At 37.0% G+C, this 26,828-nt stretch overlaps 1 protein-coding gene across 1 annotated transcript in view; it reads left to right on the plus strand.

The window, feature by feature from the left end:
* Nucleotides 1–26,828, plus strand: part of LOC106870731 (endoplasmic reticulum metallopeptidase 1) — a 94,358-nt gene that overhangs the window by 13,273 nt on the left and 54,257 nt on the right. The window contains exons 2-3 of the mRNA XM_014916905.2: nt 23,780–23,907; nt 26,091–26,196. Coding sequence (XP_014772391.1) covers nt 23,780–23,907; nt 26,091–26,196 — 234 coding nt within the window. The remainder of the gene's footprint in view (nt 1–23,779; nt 23,908–26,090; nt 26,197–26,828) is intronic.

Here is a 26,828-nt window from a genome sequence, read left to right on the forward strand (position 1 = left end):
GTGTGTGTGTGTGTGTGTGTGTGTGTGTGTGTGTGTGTGTGTGTGTGTGTGTGTGTGTGTGTGGCCATGTGGTAAAGGCTGATATCAGGATGCTCTAAGCCTCACGAAGGAAGTGCCCGAGGGATTGCAACAAGCAGCAAGATGGCTGGAGAAGAAAACCTATCCGACCAGTGCAAACCTGGAAAAACATGGGAAATAATGTTGGGGATAATAATATATGTATATATCATCGTCATCATCTTTTAACATCCATCTGCCATGCTGGCTTAGATTATATGGTTTGACAGGATCCAACAAATCTGAGGAATGCATCATGCTCCAACATATGCTTTGGCTTGGTTTCTATGGCTGGATGCCCTTCCTATCAACCACTTTGAAAGTGTATTGAGTGCTTTTTACATGGCACCAGCACTAGTGAGATTACAGTGTATCTTGCAAGACTAAAAACCCCATCGACTGAGTAGGGCTGGGCTACAGTAGAGACAGAAACAACTGTATTCAAGGTGATGAAAGCATAGAGTATGAACCTGGAGTAGGTTTCTTCCTATAGAAGAGGCACATGCTTCTCACATTATACAAGAGTGGATGGGGGTAATTGGTGTGGAGCTGGAAAGATAGTAAAGCACTGTAGAAGTTTTAAAATACAGTATTGGGTTGGCTGTTTTTTGGGGGGTGGGGGCATGGGGATAAATGTTGGTAACACAATTGCATTTCAGGTTTTTGTTTAAGTTGTGTGTAAATATCAAATTTTATTTTTATTGTTTTTCAAAGCAATCAAATTTACAAAAGTAGGTTTACTGTATAAATGTTTTCAATATTTATATCAGCTTACAGAACTAACAAACAGCAAGTAAAATGGGTGCCATCCAGTTATGTCTCTTTGAACAGTATAAACATGCAGTCACTACATATATCATTGTATCTTTCCTTGTTACATTGTCAGCACACAACTAGAACTCTCAAGGTTGTTACAAATGCTTGGTCTCACCATGACTGAAGAGCTTTCATGGTGAAAGCACATCCTCAACAAAGTCAAAACTGTAGCCCAAAGACTGCTCTTCCTCTTCAGAATAAGAAAATACTTCTCCCTCTAACAACAACTAATTCTGTACAAAGCGCAGGTGAGATCTACAATGGAATACAGCCCAGACATCTAGAACAGTGCTGCTCCTGTTGCAGTTACACATAGAAAATATCCTAGACTACTTTCAAAGAAAGGCTATTTGAGTGATTGGTATAATGTCATTTACCAAAGCATTCTGACCTTGTCTTTCTATCTTGCTTTTTCTCTCAGCTCATGATTTAGTTACCCAGGTAACAAAAGCTATCAACTACTTCTACGGAACCTTCTGAGCATTGAAAAGAATTAATTTTACATATACCTTGTTGTTCATATCCAGTGGAACATAATTGTTTCATTTCTTTCCACCTTTTGCACATCCTTTACATTTAGTGCCCACATCTCACTACTATGCGGTATCACACTTTATAATCAAGCATTGTACAATTCATCTTTGACTTAAAGAGAGAACCCTCTTGTTGCCAGTTGAGGTAATAACTCCCTGAACTTTTCCCCACCCTATTCTTATTCTGGTTACTGTGCTTTCTGGACACCCTCCTCCACTGCTGATTTAGTTATCCAGGTAACAAAAGTTATCAACTACTTCTATGGAACCTTCTGAGCATTGAAAATAATTAATTTTACTTATGCTGTCTGCTAATTACTCCCATACATGTCACATATATTGTATAGCAAGTCCTGTTTGACTTTTAGTACTTATTGAAAAGTACAAACATGCTGTTTAATACTGCTAATTTAGTGATCTATATAATTTCTTTTATATCACTTCTCTCTATTTATTTGTAAGTTCTTGAATGCCTGATTTAATAAATTTATTGGGTTTTGAATTAGAATATATATTTATTTAATTTCTCATCTCTTCCCTGCTGGGCATACTTCCCACCCACTGTAATTGATTTTGTTAAGATCTAAATAAGTGGATGTCTGATAGAGCAAAATCTTGAAAATATGGAATGCATAGTGTTTTTTTTTCCCCATCTGAATGATTCCAGAGCATATTTAGTGACTTGTGTAGTATGTGGTCAAGCTTATGAAAGATTATGCGCAAAAGTTTTTTAAACCAAGATATTTCTATCCAAAACAGTTTCGAATAGTGGTGTTACTGACAGCAGACTTCAGAAGTGATTGCTTGGTTCTGCTCTAGAAGCTCATAATGAATAATTTCTTTGTTATCCTACCAAACAGCCAAAAAAATTTTCTTTGGGTAAGTCTCCCTCATGGATGTGTTTATAGGTTTTCGATTTGGGCTCAGCTACTGTCTGAAGTGCTTAATACTGCTGCAAAGAATCCATTTCTTATTTCCATTCAGAATCTGGTTTAAAAATGGTACTTGACAGTTACATGTATGGAGTGATTCACTGCAATTAAGCTGCCACATGTATTCAGCTTCATTCTCATTGCATGTCATTATCGGCAAGTGTCTCCTCCTAACATGAAGCTCACCAAAGCTTTGTGAGTGGATTTGGTAGACACAGATGTAAACAAGTCCACTTGTGTGTGTGTGTTTATCCAGTTGTTCTCCTCAGAGTTTATAGTTTTGCAAGCAAAATGGTGACCTCACTGGTGTGAGTGGCATGAAAAAACACACTCAGTACTCACTGTAAAGTGGTTGGTGTTAAAAAGGGTACCCAGCCATAGAAACCATGCTGAAGCAGACACGGAAGAATGATGTAGTCCTTGGACCCATTGGATCTTGTCAAAGGCCAGCAGGGAACATGGCTGTTAAATAATGATGGCACATGTTTGTGTGTGTGTTTGTTTGTATCTACACTTCACCAAAGATCAATAAGCTACAAGTGGTAGCATTGCTGTCATTTCCTGTGTTAGCACATCATCTGCTGGCTTTGTGCCTTCAAAGACTTGTGGAATAAAATATCCCTTACTTGCGAAGTAGGTTAGGGTTAATGACTTGAAGGGTGTCCAGCTGTAAAACAAAAATATAATATATTTGTCTAGCATGGAAAAATAAATGTAAAAACAAATATGTGTGTCTACACACACGCGCACACACACACATTCACACCCACACACACAGACATACACACACACACAGACATACACACACACACAGACATACACACACACACAACTGATTTGTATTGTATCTCAACATATATTCTCTTGTCATACAAAGACTGCTAGCCATGGCTATATAAGGCTGACAGCTTGGCATTTCACTCATGTAACCTCCAGCTTTTGAAGTGAGTAACCCAATTTGCACAACTGTTTTGTGTGAAATGCATTTTGCTTTTTCAAACTGCTTTCATTTCCACCTTATAGGCAATAATAATAGCTTTGAAGTTTCTTATTTCCTTTTAGCTATGGCATGAAACAGATATGTTCTGTTTAGCATGTGTATGTTCATACCCTTAAATATATAAATATATAAATAAATTACGGAGATGTACTTGCATAGCAAGTGACCTGATCTGAGATTGTGTGCTGGAACGAAAACAATTGCAGCGCGGAAGGTGTTTATAAGCCATATGGCTTATAAACACCTTCCACGCTGCAATTGTTTGTATATATAAATGTATATATTTATCATGAAGGTGTGTTGCCTAGAAGTGTGAGGGTGTTGTACTCATGAATGCAGCACAATTGTAAGATTGTGGTTTCAATTCCTGTATTCTACAGTGTATTATGTTCTCAAGCAAAACACTTCATTTCATGTTGATCTAACCACTTCAACATCTGATGTGTGACATATCATCCACCTGTATAGGCAATGTCAATTTGATAAAATGAGAGAGCTAATGTACAATGCAAACATTTGATTACTATAAACAAGTCATCTGTGTAGGTTGTTCAGCAAGATATTGTGGAACCCTCTGTCATCTATCATCTGTCATCTATGACAAGAGAGTCCATGAAATTTATATATATAAGCATCTTAATATCTACTTTTCCATGCTTGCATGGGTTAACTGGAATTTGTTAAGGTGAATTTTCTACAGTCACATGCCCTTCTGTCACCAACGATCACCTGTTTCCCTACCTATTGCATGGCATCCAAGACTAAAAGTGGGAAGTAAAATCACAACTCATTGTATGTATTTTCAGACTGGAGACATGGTCCAGTTCCTTGAAGCAGAATGGTCTCTGCTAAAGGATCCTAGGGATCTGGTAGTGGTGTTAAAGTGGACCACAGGATATGTCTTCCATCTTAGAAAATATACAGTCTGATGTATGATAGCACAAATTCCAATTCTTATCGAATTAATCAATAGTCTACACCTGTAATTCTCAACCAGGATCCATATGGCCCTTGGGAGTCCGTATAAAATTTTGTTGTTTAAATTTATCTGCAAAAAATTTATAATTCTATAATATACAAAATATTTTAATAATTATTTTTATACAATTCTTAATGATATTTAATTATGAAAATATAATACGATTTTTTTTTTACATTGAATGGTTAGGAGGGTCCATCTGAGTAAAATAGGAATCAAAGGGGTCCACAGGTACAAAAATGGTTGAGAAATGCTGGTCTACACAGTTTCTCTGACAATGCTTGGGTCTATCTGAGAAGATAATTGGTAAGAGGACAATTGCCAAGTTTTGTACTGTAAGATTAAACTCAAAACCAATGTGGTTGCCAGGCAAACTTTTTAACTTCTCTGAATTTTTATTAGAATTTCATTTAACCCTTTAGCATTTAAACTGGCCATATCTGGGCAAAATAATTTACCTGTTTTATCTTCAAATTGGCTAGATTCAGCCTCTCTTACCTACTCTACAATGTCATTCTAAAAATAAACAATCACATCATTTAACTCTCAAATCTTCAAGATATTGCCTAACAAATTCAAATCAATTTGAGTAAATAAGCATTACAGTTAACTCAGAAATCTGAATGCTTAAGAGTTAATGTATCTCAGTTTCTGATTGACTGTATACTTTTATTCACCTGCTTGGAGTAACAGCTCTGATTACATTGTACCATAAAAAAAAAAAAAGGATAATGAAGTCCTTGATATATTTCAATATAAGAGGAGATGGTCATTGTTGGAATATCTCTGATTAAAGGTCTACTCAATTAGAGATAATCTAGAGTTAAACAATATACTGAAGATTTTTCTTTTAGTCAAAATATATATTCTTTTTTCATTCCATAATGTACAATTTTTGCCTAACAATATGAAGTCAACATGTCTTGATATATTTCTATTCTGTCATATGCTTGGATGATTTGTAATAAAAATAGCATTAATATACACACCACAGTAGGAATTTTTGCATCATAAATAAAGAACTATTTATACTGAACAACTTCTTTTATTCCTTACTGTAGCTTTAATAGTCATATTGGTTTCAAATTTTGGCAAAAGGCCATAAAGTTTGGGGTAAGGGAATTATATCAACCCCAGTGCTCAACTGATACTTACTTTATCAACCCTGAAAGAATGAAAGGCAAAGTTGACCATGGCAGAATTTGAACTTCAGAACAAGAAAGACAGACGAAATACTGCTAAGCATTTTACTCAGCATGTTAACGATTCTGCCAGCTCACCATCTTAGCTTTAATAGTCATATTCTGGAATATTTCAGTGATGTTCATTAAAGACTAACTTACTTTTTCTTAACCTGCTAGAAATAACAACCAAATCTCCTTTATATACATCAGTTATGGACAAACTGCAACCTGCAAGACTTTTTGAATGGTATACCTAACAAAAGATTACCTTGAGATTTTTATTTGTGTAGCCTGCCTGATAATGAGTCATGTCTCATGCAGCCTGCTTCTTGAGAAAGGTTGCCCATGCCTAAATTATACTCTGCCATCTTAATCTTTTGTTATCATATTTCTGTTAAGCTAAACTGCATCATCATCATTTAACATCTGTTTTCCATGCTGGTATGGGTTAAACTGTTTGTTAGGAGCTGGCCAGCAGGAGAGCTGCATCAGACTTCAATTGTCTGTTTTGACACGGTTTCTAAGGCTGGATGCCCTTTCTATCGCCAATCACTTTACAAAGTACTAGGTGCTTTTTATGTGGCACCATTATGAGTACATTATATGTGACACCAGTACAGGTACCTTTTACGTGGCACTGGCATGGGTGCTTTTTATGTGGCACCAGAATGGGTGTTTTTTATGTGGCACCATCACAGGTGCTTTTTGCATTGGCACCGGCACAGGTGCTTTTAAGTGGCACCGGCATGGGTGCTTTTTACATGAGACTGGCATGGGTGCCTTTTATGTGACACCAGCCTATGTTTAAAATAATTTTGAAATAATGATGAATTAGTAAAATAATTACTTGATCAAGGCCAACTAGAGTATTATACAATAACAAGCAACATTGATCAAATAAACTATATTTGATCTTATCAGTAAAGAGAGGGTGAGAAGTATTGGTTGTGTTGAACTAGATTACTATTCTCACAGCTATATTTATATGTTGTGTGGCTGTCACTTCCTTGGAAAAGGAAATATTCAAGTCCTACATTTTAACTCCTTATTTTTTTTCAAATTAATTAATTTTAGTGAGATATTGTTTTTAAGTCAAAGATAAGATTGTAGTAGTAATAGTAGTAGTAGTAGTAGTAGTTGTAATGATAGTTAATGTTTCTAATTTAGGCTCAAGGTCAGTAGTTTTGAAGGAAGGGAACTAGTGGATATCATTGGCTTTCTAGTACTTGGCTGGTACTATATTTAATTGACCCTGAAAAGAAGAAAAGTAACCTTACCTTTAGTAGGATTTGAACTCAGAACCTAAACAACTGGAAGGCATTTTCTCTAATGCTCTGAGAATTCTGCCAAGTCACTGGCTTATAATAATATTGATAATGGTTTCAAATTTTTGCACCGCCCTTTAGTCGGAGAAATCGACCCCTGGACTTATTCCCTGTAAGCCTGGTGCTTATTCTATCAGTTACTTCTGCTGAACAGCTAAGTTATGGGGATGCAAACACCAACATCGGTTGTCAAACAATGGTGGTGGGGGGACAAACACAGACACAAATACACACACAAAAATATTATATATATATATGTATGATGGGCTTCTTTCAGTTTCCATCTACCAAATTCACTCATGAGCTTTGGTTGGCCCGAAGCTATAGTAGAAGACACTCTTTAAAGCATAGAGTTGAATTTCGTATAGCCACCTGTTGGTAACTTTTCTCCCCCACCCATTCTGCAGGGGGTATAGCTATTTTCCTGGGCTCTTTTCACAGCTATACCCCATTCGAAATTTGCATTAGTTTTTGTATGAAAAAAAAAAATGGAAAGGAGGGTGTCTTATTTGTAGTTTGTAGAGAAAACATTAAACATGCCTGAAAAAGACATGGTCTCCCTCCCCCCAACTAAAAGGCATGAACTATGAAAGACGGTGAATAAGTACCTGGGGTACTCACAGAATAAAAACGTAAACACCTGAAAGACTTTCCTTCTATTCATTACTAAATGTCTTTCCCTCTTCATTGTTAAAAGTAAAGAAGCTAGAAAAGATCGATTGTATTTCAGTGTAATTGTCATTTTAAATGACTGAGGCTTTCTTTTCTCTGTCTCTATCGCTTCACTCTCTTTCTTTGTGGTTAAGAGAGTGAAGGTGTGTGGCTCAGTGGTTAGGGTACTTGGCCCACAATCGTAAAGTCATGAGTACGATTCCCTGCAGCACACTGTGTTTTTGAGCAAGGCACTCTACTTCACCTTGCTGCAGTCCATTCAGTTGGCAAAAATGAGTTGTAGCTGTAATTAAAAGGGGTCAGCCTTGTCACATTCTGTGTGAGGCTGAATCTTCCTGAGAACTACCTTATGGTATGCATGTCTGTGGAGTATTCAGCCACTTGTGCGTTAATTTTATGAGCAGACTGTTCATTGATCAGATAAACAGGAACCTTGTTGTCATAACCAATGGAGTGCCATTTTCAAAAAAAAGTGAAAGAAAAGGAAGTGCTCCATATCATAAGGCAAAAATGTCATACGTTTAGTATAAGCAGTGAAAGCTAAGATGAAATAATTGCTATTCCGTTGTGTATTTGCCCTCGACTCATACTAAGTTTGATAACAACAGCCTGTGCATTGGTATTTATCTGGGGGTTTGGCCTTCAGATCTGTGAGACCCACAAATGCCACTGTTAGGACCGGATTAACACCCATAGTGATCCTAACAACTAAAAAGATTTTCCTGCCCCTATATAGGATCTTTTTTATTTTCTTCCAACCACTTGAAGGTTTATCCTGCTCCAGTCCATTCAGCTGGCCAAAATGAGTTGTAGTTGTAATTCAAAGAAGTCAGCCTTGTCATATTCTGTGTGAGGCTGAATCTCCCTGAGAACTACATTAATGATATGCATGTCTGTGGAGTAATCAGCCATTTGTGAGTTAATTTTATCCTCGTGTGGTAATGAAAAGTGAAAGTGACATCCAATATTTGCTGTGTCTATGTATCTATGTATCAACTTTCCTTTGGATCTATGTATCTACTCTCTCTCACTTTCTCTCTTACTCTTTCACTTCCTCTCTGTCCCTCCTCTCTCTCGCTTTTAATTTAACAATGTGTGTATGTATCTATGTATCTACTTTTCTTGTGATGTGATAAACATTTAAAAACACAAAACGAACGCCGTCACCACTCACTGTCTCTTTCTTTCTCTCTCTCTCTCTCTCTTTCTCACGTCCTCTCTGAAACATTTAAAAACACAAAACGAATGCTGTCACCACTCACTGTTTCTCTCTTTCTCACTCTCTCTCTTTCTCTCTTACTTAATCTCTGTCCTCCTCTCTCTCGCTTTGCCACTCACTTTTTCTTTGAAGTAAGTGTGACACACCCCACAGGTACATACAAAAAGAACAAGGCCTAAGATTTTAGAGGAAAGAGCTAGTTGATTACATCACTCCCAGTGTTCGACGGGTGCTCTTTCATCAACCCCAAAAGGATGAAAGCAAAGTTGACCTTGGCAGAATTTGAACTCAGCACAAAAAGACATAAAGACACTAAGAATTTTGCCCAGGTTTAGTTGATACCATTGACTCCAGTATATAACTGGTACTTTACATTATTAACCCTGAAAATATGAAATGTAAAGTTGAACTCACAATCTAGAAAGATGGAATAAACACTGCATGGCATTTAGTCTGATGCTCTGATAATTTGGTGAGAGGGGTTTAGTCAATTAAGGTGGCCCCAGTACTTGGTTGGTGCTTTATTAACCTTAGAGGGATGAAAGGCAAAGTTGATCACAGTGGGATTTGGACTCACAATGTAAAGATCCAGAAGAAATACCACAAATCATTTCATCTTACGCTTTAATCTGCTAATCCACTGGCAATATGTAATCATCATCATCATCATCATTTAGTGTCTATTTTCCATGCTAGCATGGGTTGAATTGTTTGATTGGATCTGGCGAGTTGCAAGGCCGTGTCAAGCTCCTATATCATCTTTGGCATGGTTTCACTGGTTATATGCCCTTCCTAATGCCATCCACTCTACAGAGTGTACTGGATGTCTTTTTTGTGCCACTGGTATTTGTGATGTCACCAAGTAACTTGCAAGACAAGAAAATAGGTAGGGAAAAGAAAAGGCCTTCTCAACTAAATGGGGTACGAGTTGGGGTTAGTATTTAAAAGGAGGAGGAGGGGCACTGGTTCTCTGTCAAGTGTTGAGAGGCTAAAGTGTGATGGAAGAACAAAAATTAGGTGTCTTGCTATAGAAGAGATACAAGGCTACCTAGCATTATATAAGTGTAGATGGGAGTAACTGGAATAAAAGAGATGCTGGAATGCCAGAGCATCATCAAATACTAGAAAGTTGGTATCAGAAGATATAGACCCATGGTTCTTAACCATTTTTTTCTGTAGTGCCCCTTTTTAAGTAGTAGTTATGTGTAGTACCCACCTAAGTGACAAGTGAGGTATCATGACTAAACTAACTTAACATGGGTGACAATTTATAAATTTTACTAAAATTGTGATCACAATATATGAAATAAACAAGTAAGACTTTGTGCCTAAAAATACTATTCAAAACAGAAATATATCATTAAAATTTAGTTATTCTTGTTCAAACATGTCTTTAGTCACGATATATATTTATCTCTCATTTTATTTTAATAACCATTACTGGTTTTATCATGTATAATATAATTACTACTTTATGTAAAATTTAGTATGTTAGTAAGCCAAAATCAGTGGAGGCGCAATGGCCCAGTGGTTAGGGCAGTGGACTCATGGTCATAGGATCGCGGTTTCGATTCCCAGACCAGGCGTTGTGAGTGTTTATTGAGCGAAAACACCTAAAAGTTTCACGAGGCTCCGGCAGGGGATGGTGGCGAACCCTGCTGTACTCTTCCGCCACAACTTTCTCTCACTCTTACTTCCTGTTTCTGTTGTGCCTGTAATTCAAAGGGTCAGCCTTGTCACACTGTGTCACACTGAATATCCCCAAGAACTACGTTAAGGGTACACGTGTCTGTGGAGTGCTCAGCCACTTGCACGTTAATTTCACGAGCAGGCTGTTCCATTGATCGGATCAACTGGAACCCTCGACGTCGTAAGTGACGGAGTGCCAACAACAAGAAGCCAAAATCAGACTGGTGCCTGGTACAGCTCTCTGAACCCATGCCAGCATAGAAAATGGATGCTAAATGATTATGATGAACTATGTTACCTCACTGCCCCCTCACTACCCCCTAAAGCCTAACGCCCTCTTCAACTTGCCCAGCGGCCCTTGGGCTGGTACCGCTCAAGTTGAGAACCTCTGATAGAGACAGTAGATTGGTGGTGGGGCAGGAAATTTCATAAGAATGTGAGGAGAGTTATAGATGGTTAGAGAAGTGGGTGATGATGATTGTATCGAGTGGTGAACAAAGGTGGAGGTGTGGTTGAGGAGAAGTACAGCTCCGGAAGGAGAATAGATGGAAATTAGGAGAATGAAGCGCAAGGTATAGGAGTAGTGGGGAGGGAGATACAGAGGGGAGACATAAGGGGACTATAGAAAGTTGGGTGTGTTGGTAGGTATGAGAGGGCATTGAGAATGATAGATATGTGAGGTGTTAGAATTGGATAACAGAGAAGGGAGAGAGCAAGACTGAAGGCAAAGAAAGGAGGTGATTGGTGTAAATAGCATCCCCCCCCCCCCGGGATTATAATGAAATCTGGAAGTGGTTTTGGGAGGATGGAAGGAGGGTATGTAATATGTGCTGATTCTGTTTTCAGATGGTTACAATAGCTGAATAGTACCATAGATAGAGGAGTGATGGGTGTTAGGGGATGAAATGTGGGGTAAATTTTGTGGGGCAGAAAGAGAGGGATGCGGGATAGGGCTCTGCACATACAAGCGTAACCGTGATTGCTTTAGGATATCGTTTTTTACTGTGATGGACAAATCTTCTTGAGTACAGCAAATTGCCAGTCATCTCTGTCCTTTGTTAATCTCCTCCTTGAAGCTCAGCAATTTGAGATTAGCTTTCACTACTTTGTCCAATGTTTTCTTGGGTCTCTCTCTTCCATAAGATTTTTGAATTGATCGTTTTTTTTTTGGAGACAGTCAAAATATATACTTAAAATATAAAATAAATTATGTAAAGTAAAGAGCTAAATTCTATTTAACAGATTCAATCAAATTATTACACTTCTAAAGCAGGGTCTGTCTGATATTTATTGATTCACTTAGAATTCTTAAAATAGGCAATAACAGAGGAATTCAAGACAAACTGCCCCTGGGAGCTCCTCTATGCTGATGACCTTGCACTAATAGCTGAGTCACTACCAGAACTGAAGATGAAGTTTCAGGTGTGGAAGCAAGGTTTAGAGTTGAAGGGCTTTAGAGTCAATCTAGCAAAAACCAAAGTTCAAGTAAGTAGGAAGGCAGACAAATCACAAACCCCTTCAGGTAGATGACCCTGCTTGATCTGTAAAAAAGGTGTAGGTAGAAACTCCATAAGATGTACCCAGTGTAAGCTGTGGACACACAAGAAGTGCAGCAATATCAAAGGAAGGTTAACTAGGAAGATAGTTTTTGTGCGTGGCAAATGCTCAGGGGCAATAAAGACCGAAAATGTACGGAAAATAGATTCCTTCACATGCCAGGGGGAGAAACTAGAAGTAGTTGATAGGTTCCGCTACCTAGGTGACCAAGTCTGTAGTGGAGGTGGATGCTCGAAGAGCGTAGCCACTAGAATAAGAATAGCTTGTGCAAAGTTTAGAAAGCTTCTACTTCTGCTGGTAACAAAGGGCCTCTTACTCAGAGTGAAAGGTAGACTGTATGATGCATGTGTGCGAACAGCCATACTACACAGCAGTGAAACATGGGCCGTGACTGCTGAGGACATGCGTAGACTTGAAAGAAATGAAGCTAGTATTATCTACTGGGTGTGTAATGTCAGTGTGCACACACAACAGAATGTAAGCACCCTGAGAGAAAAGTTGGACATAAGAAACATCAAATGTGGTGTGCAAGAGAGACAACTGCGCTGGTATGGTCATCTGATGCATATGGATAAGGACAGCTATGTGAAGAAGTATCAGACCCTAACAGTGGAAGCAATCTTTAGAAGAGGTTGACCCAGGAAGACATGGGATGGAGTGGTGAAGCTCAACCTTTGAACATTGGACCTCTCGAAGGCAATGACAAGAGACCAAGACCTTTGGAGATATGCTATGATTGAGAAGACCCGGCAAGGAAAGTGAGATTGCAGCTGTGAATGATACCAGTGTCACATAACCAGCCCATTTAAAAGTATCCTTGAATCACTGGGTGACACACTGTGCTTGAGAAAACCTGTTGAGTTAAGTGAAATCATAGTCGTGGCCAATACCAGTGCCGCCTGACTGGCACCTGTGCTGGTGGCACGTAATAAGCACCATTCAAACGTTGATTGATGCCAGTGCTGCCTGACTGGCTTGCCTGTCCTCAGTCAAATTGTCCAACCCATGCCAGCATGGAAAATGGATGTTAAACGATGATGATGATGTACTATGTATACAGTATGATGTTTATAGGATGAAAATTAAATAAAGAAAAGGAAAGATCATGATTTTATTTAACAGATACAAGTACAAATGAATACACTTGTAAAGTAAAGCGTGTTTTATCTTTATCAATCCAATAAAAAAAAATTACAGAACAAAGCTATTTTTAACACACACTATGCAAATTAAACAGCTTCAGAAACAATCTATTTATGCAATACCGGGTACAGTATATTGCATGGTATTGTACACTATTCCTGGACTTCTGGAAATTCTGTATTTGTGGAAGTAGATAAGAGGTACTGTATTCTTAACTTGATGACCCAAGAACATATTCACTTCCTAGTTTATATTGGTTGAATAAGCCAATGTAAAATGACAATAACAATCTCCTTCAGACCACATCTTACTGTGTTTAGGAAAAGCAAGTAGGACGCATTCGATAATATAGCCTTAAATAGACTCATTGTCTGAATAAAAGATAGGGTGATCATGATTAGAAAACCTTTGATCATACGTCTGATCCATTATGGGCTAAACAGCATCATTGAAATTAAACCTGATTTTATCTTTATCAGGTACTTGAGTTAAACAAGTATATTGGGTACATCGTTTACTTACCTCATTACCTGTGAGATAGTTGATGTGAATATCAAATGTCTAAAACTTCCTGTTTGTCTTTCCATAGACAACAATATTCATCAAAAGATGGTGTTATTAGCTCTGTTGACCTCAGCGGAACCAAAAATTGGGGGGACTTCTGGCATTCATACTTTTCCCATGATCTAGAATGACTTAAATGATGAGAATTGGTTCCAACTAGGACATGCTTCCACATTCTTACCACTACTCACTGAGGTAACAGTCCACATGGTTTACCACAGATAGTTATCATCATCACCATCATTTAACATCTATTTTCCATGGTGGCATGGGTTGGATAACTTGATAGGGTGACTGCACCAGGCTTCACTGTCTGTTTTGGCAGGGTTTTTACAGCTGGATGCCTTTCCTAACACCAACCACCTTAATGCCAGTAGGAGCACAAGTTAACAAGGATACCTTTTTATGGTCATTTGACATTCTAGAAATAGCAACCAAATCTTCATATCTCAGGAAATATGAGTTGGTCATGGCTGGTTTGCCTTTGAGTATTTGTATGTCTGATGATGAGTGACCGGAGGCTAAACAAGGATAACTTTAGAAATACGAAGTCAATGACAGGGCTTCTATATAGTTGTTCAACCTGTTACATTAGCAGAAGTCTACATTTAATAGAAGGGAGAGTGAGTGATGGGGGAAATGAGAAAGTATCCAAGAAGGACAACAGACATCAACTTTGTGTGTGTGTGTGTGTGTGTGTATGTACATATGTATGTGTCTACCTACCTATCTATCTATCTATCTATCTATCTATCCCTACATCTACCTCCTCCATCCACATAGTTTCTGTGGACCTGAGCAGGTCATTCAGTGTAAAGGGTTGTAACCAAATAATGCAAGGTGTTTTATCCATTACTCTGCAGATTCTGCAATCTACTTGCCATTCCTGTTAATTACAAATAAACTGAAATTATCGAATTTCAAGTTCAAGTACCATGACAGTAATAGAACAAAACAAAAAAAACAAACCCAAAACATAGTCACTGCAGTGAACATTAAAAAGTTAATGAGAAATAATTATGTGGACAATATTAGTAAATGAGCAATATTATAAAGGAACATGTTTCATTATCATTAGACCTCATTAGCCAAAAGCATAGATTGAAGTAGTGATGAAAGAATCATTAAGTATCTATTTAATGTTCAGATACTGCATAGACCTGTCATGGGCAAACTGCGGCCCATGAGACTTTCTGAATGGCACACCTAAAGGAAAATTACCTTGGATTTTTTCGGTAGTGGCTGATGATGATCCGTGTCTCATGTAGCCAGTTTCTCTAAAATTGTTGTCCATGCCTGGCATAGACCCCTATCCTTTCCCCTTCTGTTTAAGGTACATTTTATTGTTATCAAGAACAATGTCAGACTTTAATCTTATACATATCTATTGTAAGCTGTTATCTTCCTTTGCTTCTGGACTAAAGGCAAAAGGCATTTGGGTTGTGAATTCTTAATGTTAGCTTGGATAGTGGGAGCACATGTAATGGTAGTGTTGGAAAGTAGAGTGATGTTGCTCAGTTGAAGGCATGATTTAAAGATATATCCTGCAATGTTCTTTAAAGGTACTCATTAACTTGATTTGTGTTGGAGGACAAGATACACTGTAGATTGGAAATGATGAAACAGCTGTCTGCATCTATGTGTATATATTAATGTGTATGTAATTGTATCTATATGTTTGTGTGTGTATGTCTGCATGTACTTGTGTCTGTATGTGTTTATGCATCAATGTGTGTGTGTGTGTGTGTGAGAGAGAGAGAGAGAGAGAGAGAAAGGGATTGAGTGAGAAAGAAAGGAAAATAATGTAGTTACAGAAGTATTCTCTTAGTGATTAGTCTTGATAAAAGTATTGAGACAGTTAAGTGTAGGTCAAAGACTACTATTAAATGTTTGTGTTTAAAATCAATGTACATACAAGTGTTGTTTGGTGGTGATTATAATAGTGATGATATTTCTGGCAAATTAGCAAATAGAATTCTACTTAAAGTGCTTCAGTTGCTTTGATGGAAGATTACGATGGCTGGTGGTGACTAGCAGATTACTCAAAGTGTTAACATATTAGCAACATGGGTTTTTATCATGAGGGGCATGAAGTCTTTTAAGGAGCTGATAGCTGTCAGACAATATTCATTTATACTGCTTTATCGATCTGGCAGATATGAATATGAATATCTATTCTTTGCTGAAGATATCTTCTAATAAGATATCTTCTGGAACATGTTTAGAGTTGTCCCTGTCTTTGTCAAAGATCATACTGTTCTCTTCCATCCACTGCATTGCCTGTTTTCGATTTTGAAAAATTTAGACTTAGGAGGTGTGATGTGTCAACTTGTTTAATATAAATAATTTTTGTTTCAAGTTGAGACATTCATAGCTTTGCTTGATTTAAGTGTTGTCTAATATTTGTGTCTCCTGGAATTGGTGTTGATTGATTAGATTTGTCACACTCACCTCATTGAATATGTTAGTTATTACTTACTTATTAATCTATGTTTATCTGTCCTAACTAATGTCAAGGTAGCTTATATCTATATGACTGGAAGTATTACAATTTCTACTACATTACTAGTTTGCTTTCAAATTCTTATTGTTTAGTCCTTTAGCATTTAAACTGGCCTTATCCTACCCAAATATTTTACCCATTTATGTTTAGACCAGCCAAATCAGGCATCTCACACCTACCCTTCAGTGCCATCCTAAAAATAAACAACCACTGTACCAAAATCTTGAAGCTACAAGATAATGCATGATTAATTCAAAAATAATAAATATGCATTACATTTGATAGTAATCTTAGTGCTAAAGGGTTAGCCCCCCCCTCTTTCTCCTTTGGTGGCCCTGCTTGAACCACTTTGGGAGAAGGATCAATAGCCAAATGCCTTCTAACTTCGACCATATTGTTTTCCCTCCTTTTTTTAGTCTGGAATGCCTTTCATTATTGGTTTAATAGGCTTTTTGTTGTAGGGCTGATCAGAAGAGGAATAAGGTAGCCTCTGTATTGTCATTCAACCTGCTAGAAATAGTAGCAAAATCTCCCTCAAATCACACCCTCTATAATCTCATTAAAAAATGTACATATTGGATAATGTAGTCCTAAATAAACCATGTCTGAAAAAAAAAAGGGACGGGTGTGACTGGAATACAATATATGCAGTGTCCTTTTTCCTAAATACAATATAGGGTGTAATGTTAGGGAAATTTGGCTGCTATTTCTAGCAGATTGAATAATGATGGAGAGAGCCTTCTTTGTTGGCTTTCTTTCAATTTTTTTCCCCCTACTTAGGTGATGTGTGAGGAAATAATATATTTTGTTTAGACAACGGACGAAAATAGATAAAATAATCAATGTAACATAGTAATTTCCTTCAAATAACTTCTATTTCACTGAAGTTTCTACTTAGTTTCCAGTTGTTCCTGTCATTCAATCAACCATCCATCTACCCTGTCAGTTAAATTATTTTGTTGTTGTTATTTAGTCCCTAGTCAGCACTATTTGAACAGACATAAAATCAAAAGCATTCCAACCATAACTATCGAGTCTGTTTTCTTTTTTTTTCAGATATAGTATATCTAGGTCTATATTATCCAAAGTGTTCTGCAGTAGATTTAGCTGCTACTCCATGCAAGTCACACGGGTTCATAGAGGTTCTTTTATTCCTTTGGTCGAGCCCTGTTGTCCTGTAATCAGAGGTATTTCAGCCGACTCACAGAAATTGCATATTTAGGACTACATTATCAAATACCCTTCCTTTTAAGATTGTAGGATGTGATTTAGGGAAAGTTGGCTGTTATTTTTTGTAAGTCAAGTGGCAATGGTTGGTTTGTGTATATTATTGTTATTTTGGATACCACCACACTGCTACCACTACCATCATCGCTGTTCCATGCTGAAAGAAGTTTGAAAGGTTTACATAACAGTCAACAGTGTAATTCTAGTAGAAGTGCTAAGCAATCTCATTAATGACATCTAATTCTGATACAGCTATTTCAAGCTAGGCTTTTCTCAGCTTCCTTTCAATATGCTCTACTTAGGAGATAGTGGCTCATAACATCAACATGCATACATAATACACATTACATTCTTCCAAGCATAACCACTGTTCTTTCTTCATAAAACAGGCCAGTGTTTCTGACACTAACTTGTACAGGGTCTCCGAGAGAACTTTGGTAAGGTAGCACAAAGGCACCAGGAATGATAGGGTGTCCTCTCAAAATTAAAAGTTGTATTTATTTATTTATTTTTAGTATACACACAGGTATGGCTATGTGGTAAGAAATTTGCTTCCCAACCACATAGTCTTAGATTCAGTCCCACTGCATGGCACCTTGGGCATGTGTCTTCTGCTATAGCCCCAGGCCGCCAGAGCCTTATGAGTAAATTTGGTCGATGGAAACTGAAAGAAATCTGTCATGTATATGTATGTATTATGTATGTGTGCGTGCGCATGTCTGTCCCCCCATCACTTGGACAACTGGTGTTGGTTTGTTTACATCCCCATAGCTTAGCAGTTCAGTAAAAGAGACCAACAGAATAAATACCAGACTTTAAAAAATAAATAAGTACTGGAGTGAATTTATTTGACTAAACCCCTCAAAGTGGTGTCTCAGCATGACTGCTGTTTTATGACCTAAACAAGTAGAAGGTAAAAGAAAGGATAAATACATATATAGAGAGAGAGGCAACCAGCAGATCGTCACGAGCCCTCTCCTTGGCACTCCTGGCTCTGAACTGTTGTATTGATTGACGCTACTCCATATAGGACCTGCATTATCTGTATACAGTACAGTCTGTCTTGCAGTATGTTTGTTGGGCAGTTAATAGTTATTATTCTAATTGCTATGTAAAATGAAATTGTTAACTGAAGTTTCTTTGCTGAGATCAGAAACTGGTGTATGTTGGAAATATGGCTTCTTGTCGGGATTTGGCTGTATAATAATTTGTGTTTAAGTAATCTATCATCATTATTACCACTGTCCCCAAGGCAGAATTGTTAGCTTGCCTAACAAAATGCTTAGCAGTAATTTGTCCGTTTTTACATTCTGAGTTCAAATTCTTCTGAGGTTGGCTTTGCCTTTCATCCTTTCAGGGTTGAAATAAGTACCAGTCAAGCATTGGGTTTGATGTAATCTACTAGCCTAGGCCTTGTGCCTAAAGTAGAAAAGATTACCACCACCACCTTCATCATCATAAACAGCAGTAGCAGGGATATCTCTGCCAACAGTTATGTTGTTAACCAGTTCTGAAGGACAAACCTCCTTCTTTAAGGCATTTTATCTATAACCATATTAAATAGTTAATGATTTATCTGTTTTCTTCAATACTATTTAGAAATCAAGTGATATGTTGATAATATTCTGAATAAACAACCACTGGCAAAATTTTGAAGTTACTGTCGATCTTTATTCAGTCAATGTTTGTTGTTTTTGTGAATTTAAAAACTCTATATTTTTAACATATACATACATACACATATATATTTGTGTATATATGTGTATACTTATATATATATATATACAAGGGGTTGCTGAAACGTTGCTGGCTTTAAGGGTGTTGTGAAAGGCTTGGTTGGAGGCCCAACCTAATTCTTTTACAGGGCTTAGAAAAACTGAAGGACCATTGCAATAAGTGTATGAACCTGAGAGTGGAATATCTTGAATAAAATCACAATTAACTGATCCTCCTGTATTTCCTTTTACCCAAAGCCAAGAACTTTTCAGCACCTACTCATACATATACATATAAACCAAAATATAGAATTTTGTTCTAAATTAGAAATAGTTCTAGCCGAATATTTAATTAAACTGTTTTTGTAGAAAAGAAATTTGTTTGCCTAGAAATGACTAGTTATATTTAGTTTTGTATATATTCTTTGCTTTAGTTTTGGATTTATCTATTTTAGTAGTTTACAAATCAAATGGTTTGTTGCCAGTACCACACACAGATAAATGTATACGTATATTTGTGTGTGTGTGTGTGTGTGTGTGTGTGTGTGTGTGTTTATAATCATAGGTTTGCTCTCTCAGAGCACTCTTAGTAATAAATAACAACAAACATAGCTCACCCCTATAACTAAGAAAAAGTTCAACAAGTTCAAATAAATCCCCTCCCCACTGCAGCTCCCTGTAATTTAAATTATTATCTAACATTTTACTTTTGTGTTTTTTACAAATTAGCTGGGTAATGGGGGATCTGTTTTAATAATTGTCTTTCCCCTCTACACTTCAGTTGAAATCCTGACATTGCCAATGTAATTGCCTATTAACCTACTTCATGCATATAATGGATATTACTTAATAAGACAACTATTTCTGTACATATGACAAGGAAAATGAATTGCTTGCACTATGCTTGCATTGGAAATGTGTAGAAGAAACTAGCGATCAAGTTCACTTTGCAGCCATGTGGTTTTGAGTTCTGTCCCACTGCAAGGCACCTTGTGAGTGAATTTGGCAGGTGAAAACTGTGTGGAAGCCTGTAATATTTGTACATATAATATGTGTGTGTGTCTTTGCATTTGACCCCACTGATGTTGGTTTGTTTATGTCTGTCAGTTGTTAGGCAAAAGAGACCACTAGAATAAGTACTGGAGTCAATTCATTTGACAGACAGTGCCTCAGCATGGCCACAGTCTAATGACTGAAACAAGTAAAGGATAAAAGATATATATTGATAGAAACCACCTCAAGAAGTATTAACATAATTTGTAAATAAGATGAATTTGTGTGCCTTGTGTAGGTATTGACTAAACAGTAGAAGGCTTCTGTGCAAGTTACATAAAATATTATGAAAAATATTTTAATTTCTAATATATTCAACATATGAAGGTGACAAGGTGGCAGAATTGTTAGCATACTAGGCAAAATTCCTGAGTTCAAATTCCACCAAGGTTAACTTTGCCTTTTCTCCTTTTGGGGTTGGTAAAATAAATACCATTTGAGCGCTAAGTACCATTTGACTTACCCCTCCCTTGAACTTGCTGGCCTTGTGCCAAAATTTGAAACCAGTATATTCAACATATAAACAAGGTGTTGTCTCTGTTTTATTAAGTATAGGTTGAGTGGTTGCTAAATTTCTTTTAAAGGATTTTTTAATTTCACTTAATTACTTTTTTTTATATATTGATTACACTAATTTTCTATACCTATCTAAATGGGGTGGGCTTCTTTTATAAATTTAGGTTAAAAATAATTTGGCTATTTGCATGCTGTTGGATTACAGCTGTTTTAGTCACTTGGCTATTAAACCTGTGACTGAAAGGTTATCAATTTGTGTTGTTTCTATTGTATCTATACTATAAAAGGCATCTTTGATAAAGCTGCTTATTTCACACTAACCTTGTCCTCCAAATAAAATAAATGAAACCATAGAACCAGAGAAAACTAGCACTGATCTACATTGGCAGATGAGAAACTCAAATAGTTCATTAAGTGGAATAAGTCTGCCATGCATCCTAGTTGAATGTCACTGTTAACTAATTTGTTTGTCCCTAGCTTGTGGTTCTGGGTTCAGCACCTTCTATGTTAAATTTTGATAGACAGTGGTTTGTATCTAAGGTGAGCATGCTCTTACATGTGTTTACTGTGATAGCTGTTGGTAATAGCAGTGGATTCAAGGAAGCATTTTACTGTGGTTTTGTAGCTAGACATGTATTTTGTAGCTAGGTGTTTATGGAACTGTTAACTTTGAAGTAGGAGGGAGAGGTTGTTTTTGTCAGCCATGTAGATTGAGAAAAGTAGAGTTATAGGCCATGCCTTATATTGCAATACATTGGTTGAAGCAAAGTTTGAAGTAATGATCATGTGATCAATAGTCCAGCGACTTTAATCTCACAATATTGAAAGACTAATGAGTAGTTAAGATGATTGACACCTCTCACTTGCAGTATTTTTTTTTTTTCACATTCTTGCCAAAGATTCTATTTTTTTTTTGCCTACAAGATCCCCAATTACAATAAGGGGAAGCCTGGAGATATTTAAGATTGTTTGTTTTTGTTTTGCTTTGCTGATTAACCCCAGGCTAGCTTTGCTTGAGTGAACATGCATGATCAAAGACATTTCTGTCACCATCATTCTAGTCCTTTTTCTGCCAATGTATTTGGAACCATATCACCCAATGTATCTTTTTATTTTTAAAAACTAATAGTTTATTTACCAAAAAGAAATGCATCACAAGAGAGAATCAAATTTATGTGACATGTTGGAACTAAAAACAGTTCTTTAAATAAATTTTGCTGTGATGATACAAAATATCATAAACTGTCCATTGTTGTTGTATTAAAAAGGAAGCTTTTGGATCATCTTTGACTGCGACCAAACTGGGAGCCATTATATAAAATTTTGGCATGTTGGAAATAAGAATTAAATTCCATCAAATCACACTTCATGGCATCAAGGCTTCAAAAAATGAAGAACACATTGGATAATGTAGTCTTAGATACCCTCCTCCCACTCTAAAGCTGGAATATTTTTTATCATAAGGTTTGGTCATTCAAGATTGACCTTGGACTAAATAGCATACAACAGCAATAACAACCAACCTGAAAGTGAGTGAAAAGCATGACAAATGTTGATTTTGGTGAAATTCTATGGATTATTATCTAACTGTTAATTAAAGCTAATGATGAATCAAGTTTGTGAGGTTGCCTTGATGTGGTTGCTTTACCTGCTAGAAATGTAACCAAATCAACCGAGTATCTTCAAAAAAAAAGGGAAGGGTACATTTGATTCTATAGTCCTAGGTACACTGGTTAAACAAAAGATGATGTAGTCATAACTGGAATGTCTTTGCTGATAGGTTTTCACCATCAAGGCTAACTTCGAGGTAAACAATGGCAGCACAAATGGTTTGTGTGTGTGTGTGTGTGTGTGTGTGTGTGTGTGTGTGTGTTGATGTTCTTAAGCTTTTGTTTGAAATTTGGTAAACTAAACAACTATAGTAAGTTGTTTTTAGTAGGATTATAAGGTTTGTGACTGCTAAACTTGTCTTTAGAAACAAATATTTTTCAATATTTACATAAGTTGGCAGAATCAATTATAGTGTTAAACACAAAGCCTTGTGGTATTTAGTCGTGACTATTTATTTGAGTTCAAATCCTACTGAGGTTAACTTAGCCTTTTTTCTTTTTAGAGTAAATAGAATAAAGTACCTATCAAGTATTGGGTGTTGATTTAATTGATTATATCCATCCCAAACATTTGAGACCTTGCATCAATGCTAGAAATTAATATTGACATGAACACTCTTGTAGTTGCTTCCCATCCACCCTTCCTTTTCTTCTGTCCTTAGGGTCAGCCTGACATCACATCACCACTTCTTTATCTCTATTTCCATCTTCACTCCAATTATTTCCATCGACACTTGTATGATATGAGTTACTTTGTATCACCCCTACAACAAGAAACCTGTTCCAGCCCCTTTTATACTTTAAATTCTCATTACTTAGCATAAAGCTGCCACCTTCTCTACTATAGTCCCTTTCAGTTGAAGGGGGTGTTGGTCTTGCAAGCTACATGGTGATCCATTATACTAGTGCCACAAAAGAAAAAGGGACCCAGTACACTCTATAAAGTGGTTGGCATTAGGAAATGCACCAGAGAAATCATGTCAAAGCAGACCAGACATTGGAGCATGATACAGTCCTGTGACCCATCAGATCCTGTCAAACTATCCAATTTGTGCCAGCATGGAAGACGGACATTAAAAAATGTTGTGACAATGTTGATGATGATACTGTGCTTCAATCTCTTCTATCTCCAATTGCTGGATGTTTACATGATACTATGCCAGGTTAGCTCTAGGAAACTAATTTCCAAATTTAAAAATAAATAAATGTGCATAGTTTAAATCCAGTTTGGTACTTAGTTTAGAAACTCAGAAACTCACTTGAAAGTTCCTAGTATGGATCCTGTTTTAGTGCTATGTACATAAGCAGGAATAAAACTGATTGAAATGTAGCTTAAATTAAAATTTTTTTAAATGTTTAATCTCTAGAGATAAAGCTGACAGTCAAAAAAATCATAATCTCTCTGGTAAACTAGCATTGTATCCCTGCTTATATTTTTGTGATTTAGATATTAGCAGTGTTGATTTGTTTTGCAATGTCTTATAGGTGCTGGTGATGATGCTTCTAGTTGTGCTGTGATGCTTGAGGTCTTACGTTCTATGTCCCAGAGGAGCACACCTTTGCGGCATAGTGTAATCTTCCTTTTTAACAGCGCCGAAGAGAATATGTTGCAGGTATGTTTGAATCTGTTGTCTTTGAATTGCTATTTTCTTTTGTAGTGGCCTTGTTGTACAGGCATGACTGTGTGTTTAAGAAGTTTGCTTTGCAACCATGTAGTTTTGGGTTCAGCCCCACTGCATAGCATCTTGGACAAGTATTTTGCACTATTATAGCCTTGGGTCAAGCAATGCTTTGTGAATGAATTTGGTAGATGAAAGCTGTGTGGAAGCCCATCATGTGTGTGTGTGTGTGTGTGTGTGTGTGTGTGTGTGTGTGTGGTTGTTAACCACTATTGATTTGTTTGTATTCCTGTTACTTAGTGCTTCAACAAAAAGGACCAGTAGAAGGAGTACCAGGTTTGAGAAAAACAAAATAATAATTACTGGGGTTGATTTGTTCAACTAAGTCCTTTGAGGTGGTACCCCTGTATGGCGTACCACCTCAAAGGATTTTTAATCACTGGACTGTATGTCCAGTGATTGAAACAAGCAAAATATAAAAGAAAGATAAAAGATGTAAATGTATAAACAACTTCTTGAATTCCAGCAGATTTTAAGCATCACTATGCATAGTTCTGGTGTCTTGGTACTGAACAAATAACAAAGTTTCGCCTAGATGCTGGTCTATTGAAGGTAGTAGTCCCATATGATCTAATGTTGAATGAATAAATCATTATGAGACACTTCAGTGGATTTGAACTCACAATCTTTTGGATTGCTATTTAATATCCTATCCACTTGGTCATCTTGCTTTTTCTTTTCTGTGTGGGATTTTGTTGTTGTTGATGGGACTACCCAAGTCAACCATAATCCATTAGACCTATGACCAAAGATTTTCCAGCAGTGGCTATCCTGTATTTTTACAGACACAGGATATCTAGAATTACATTATCCAATATATATACTTCCTTTTTTAAGATGGTAGATTATGGTTTAGTGGGAATTTGGCTGTTATTTCCAGCAAGTTGGGTGCCTATGCAGAGGTTCCCTTCTTGGCTTGATTGCTATTATTATTGTTTATAATATTAATGTCACAGTGATAAATTCTTGGGTGTAGGCAGTAGAGTCTGTTTATACTTTAAGATCTTCTGTACTTGCTATATTCATCTTTAGTTTGAAACAAATATTTGATATTTTTCGTTCATTTGGTGGAGTTTAATTCATGATAAGTAAGTGTACAATTCTTTGTTGATTTTGTTGATGAATATTCAGTTGTTCAATCAACTGAACTATCTGTTCATTGAATTAGCATGTAAGTGGCTGAGTATTCCACTGATATGTCTACCTTTAATGAAATTCTCAGGTAGAATCAGCATGACAAAGTATGTGACATGGTTGGACATCTGAATCAAGGCACCATCCATCCAACAGGCTTCAGCTCAGTCTGTCTGTCCAATTCATAAGGCTTAGTTTTGTTAAAGACCACAGTAAAAGCACTTTTCCAAGATGGAAATTGAACTAGGGAGCTAGTGATTGAGAAATGAACTTCGTTATCATTTGAATATGCTGTATCCATAATTTATCATAACACCTCACCCCTACACATTTTCTGTCTACCAAATTCACTTGAAAGTCATTGGTTGGCTATAGATGAAGACACTTACCCCTGAGGTACCATGTTTTTGGGAGTGAACCTGAAATCATGTGGTTGTTAAATAAGCTTCTTAACCACATTGCCATGCCTGTGCCTAGCCATGCCTGTGTCTGGCCATGCCTGTTACGAAATTTTAGTAAAGGATGTTGTTTTATATAATCATGACATTATGTCTGTCGTTCAGAGAGTCAGAAAGAGCTGCATGTGGTTCAAATGCAGTGCCAATTTGAGTTATCCATGTCAACTCTAGGTGGACAATTTAGTTTGATAACAATAGAAACCAAATTTCTCTGGGATCATATCGTACTATTGTGAGAACATTGTATAATATAGCATATGACATACTTAGACTGAAAAATGAGAGAATGATTGTAGCTGTAATGCTCTTGATTATGACCTGTGGTTGACCACTAGTAACTCTGTTGCATGTCACATGACACCACATCAAACTACTTCACACCCTTGACATATATCTGTATGAGGTCAACAAAATCTATGAAACTGCTCCGTCATCTACAAGTGTTGGTTGTCAATGTACTATCACTGGAATTTGTTGAGTTTTTCTTTTTCTATTTAAAAAAAAAAAAATATTTATATATTTTAGGCTAGCCATGGATTCATCACACAGCATCGATGGGCAAAAACAATCCGTGCCTTTGTCAACCTGGATGCAGCTGGAGCTGGTGGATGGGAGATAGTATTTCAAGCTGGTATGGTATTTTTATTACTATTATTATTGTTATTGTTGCTGCTGCTGCTGCTGTTGTTGAGGCAGTGAACTGGCAGAATCGTTAGCATGCTGGGCGAAGTGCTTAGCTGGGCATTTTGACTATCTTTACATTCTGAGTTCAAATTAGGCCAAGGTTGACTTTGCCTTTAATCTTTTCAGGGTTGATAAATTAAGTACCAGTGAAATACTGGTTGATGTAATTGACTATTCCCCTCCCCACAAAATTTCAGGCCTTGTGCCTATAGTAGAAGGGATTATTATTATTATTGTTGTTATTATTATTATTATTGAGTGAGAGAGCAGTGCATGCCATCAAAGTGACACAGGGGTAAAATATACGAAGTCCATTATACCCATCATGACTACCCATCTGATAAGGGGACACCAGGCACATGCATCACGACCATATGTGCACGACATGGTGATCTCATATCAAGATAAACAGCGCATGACCTTGCAGGTGGGGCCCAGTTAGAATTTTCTTCAGGTAGAGTAGCCCATCCCGCTCAAAAGGTCCCTGAATAAGGTTTGTTTAAGGATGTTGAGCAAAGCACCCATGTTTCCAAAGGTGAATTATTCAAACCCCAAAGAATTCCTCTCAACACATGACTA

The sequence above is a fragment of the Octopus bimaculoides genome, chromosome 4 (genome assembly GCF_001194135.2).
Source record: "Octopus bimaculoides isolate UCB-OBI-ISO-001 chromosome 4, ASM119413v2, whole genome shotgun sequence".
Classification (NCBI taxonomy): domain Eukaryota; kingdom Metazoa; phylum Mollusca; class Cephalopoda; order Octopoda; family Octopodidae; genus Octopus; species Octopus bimaculoides.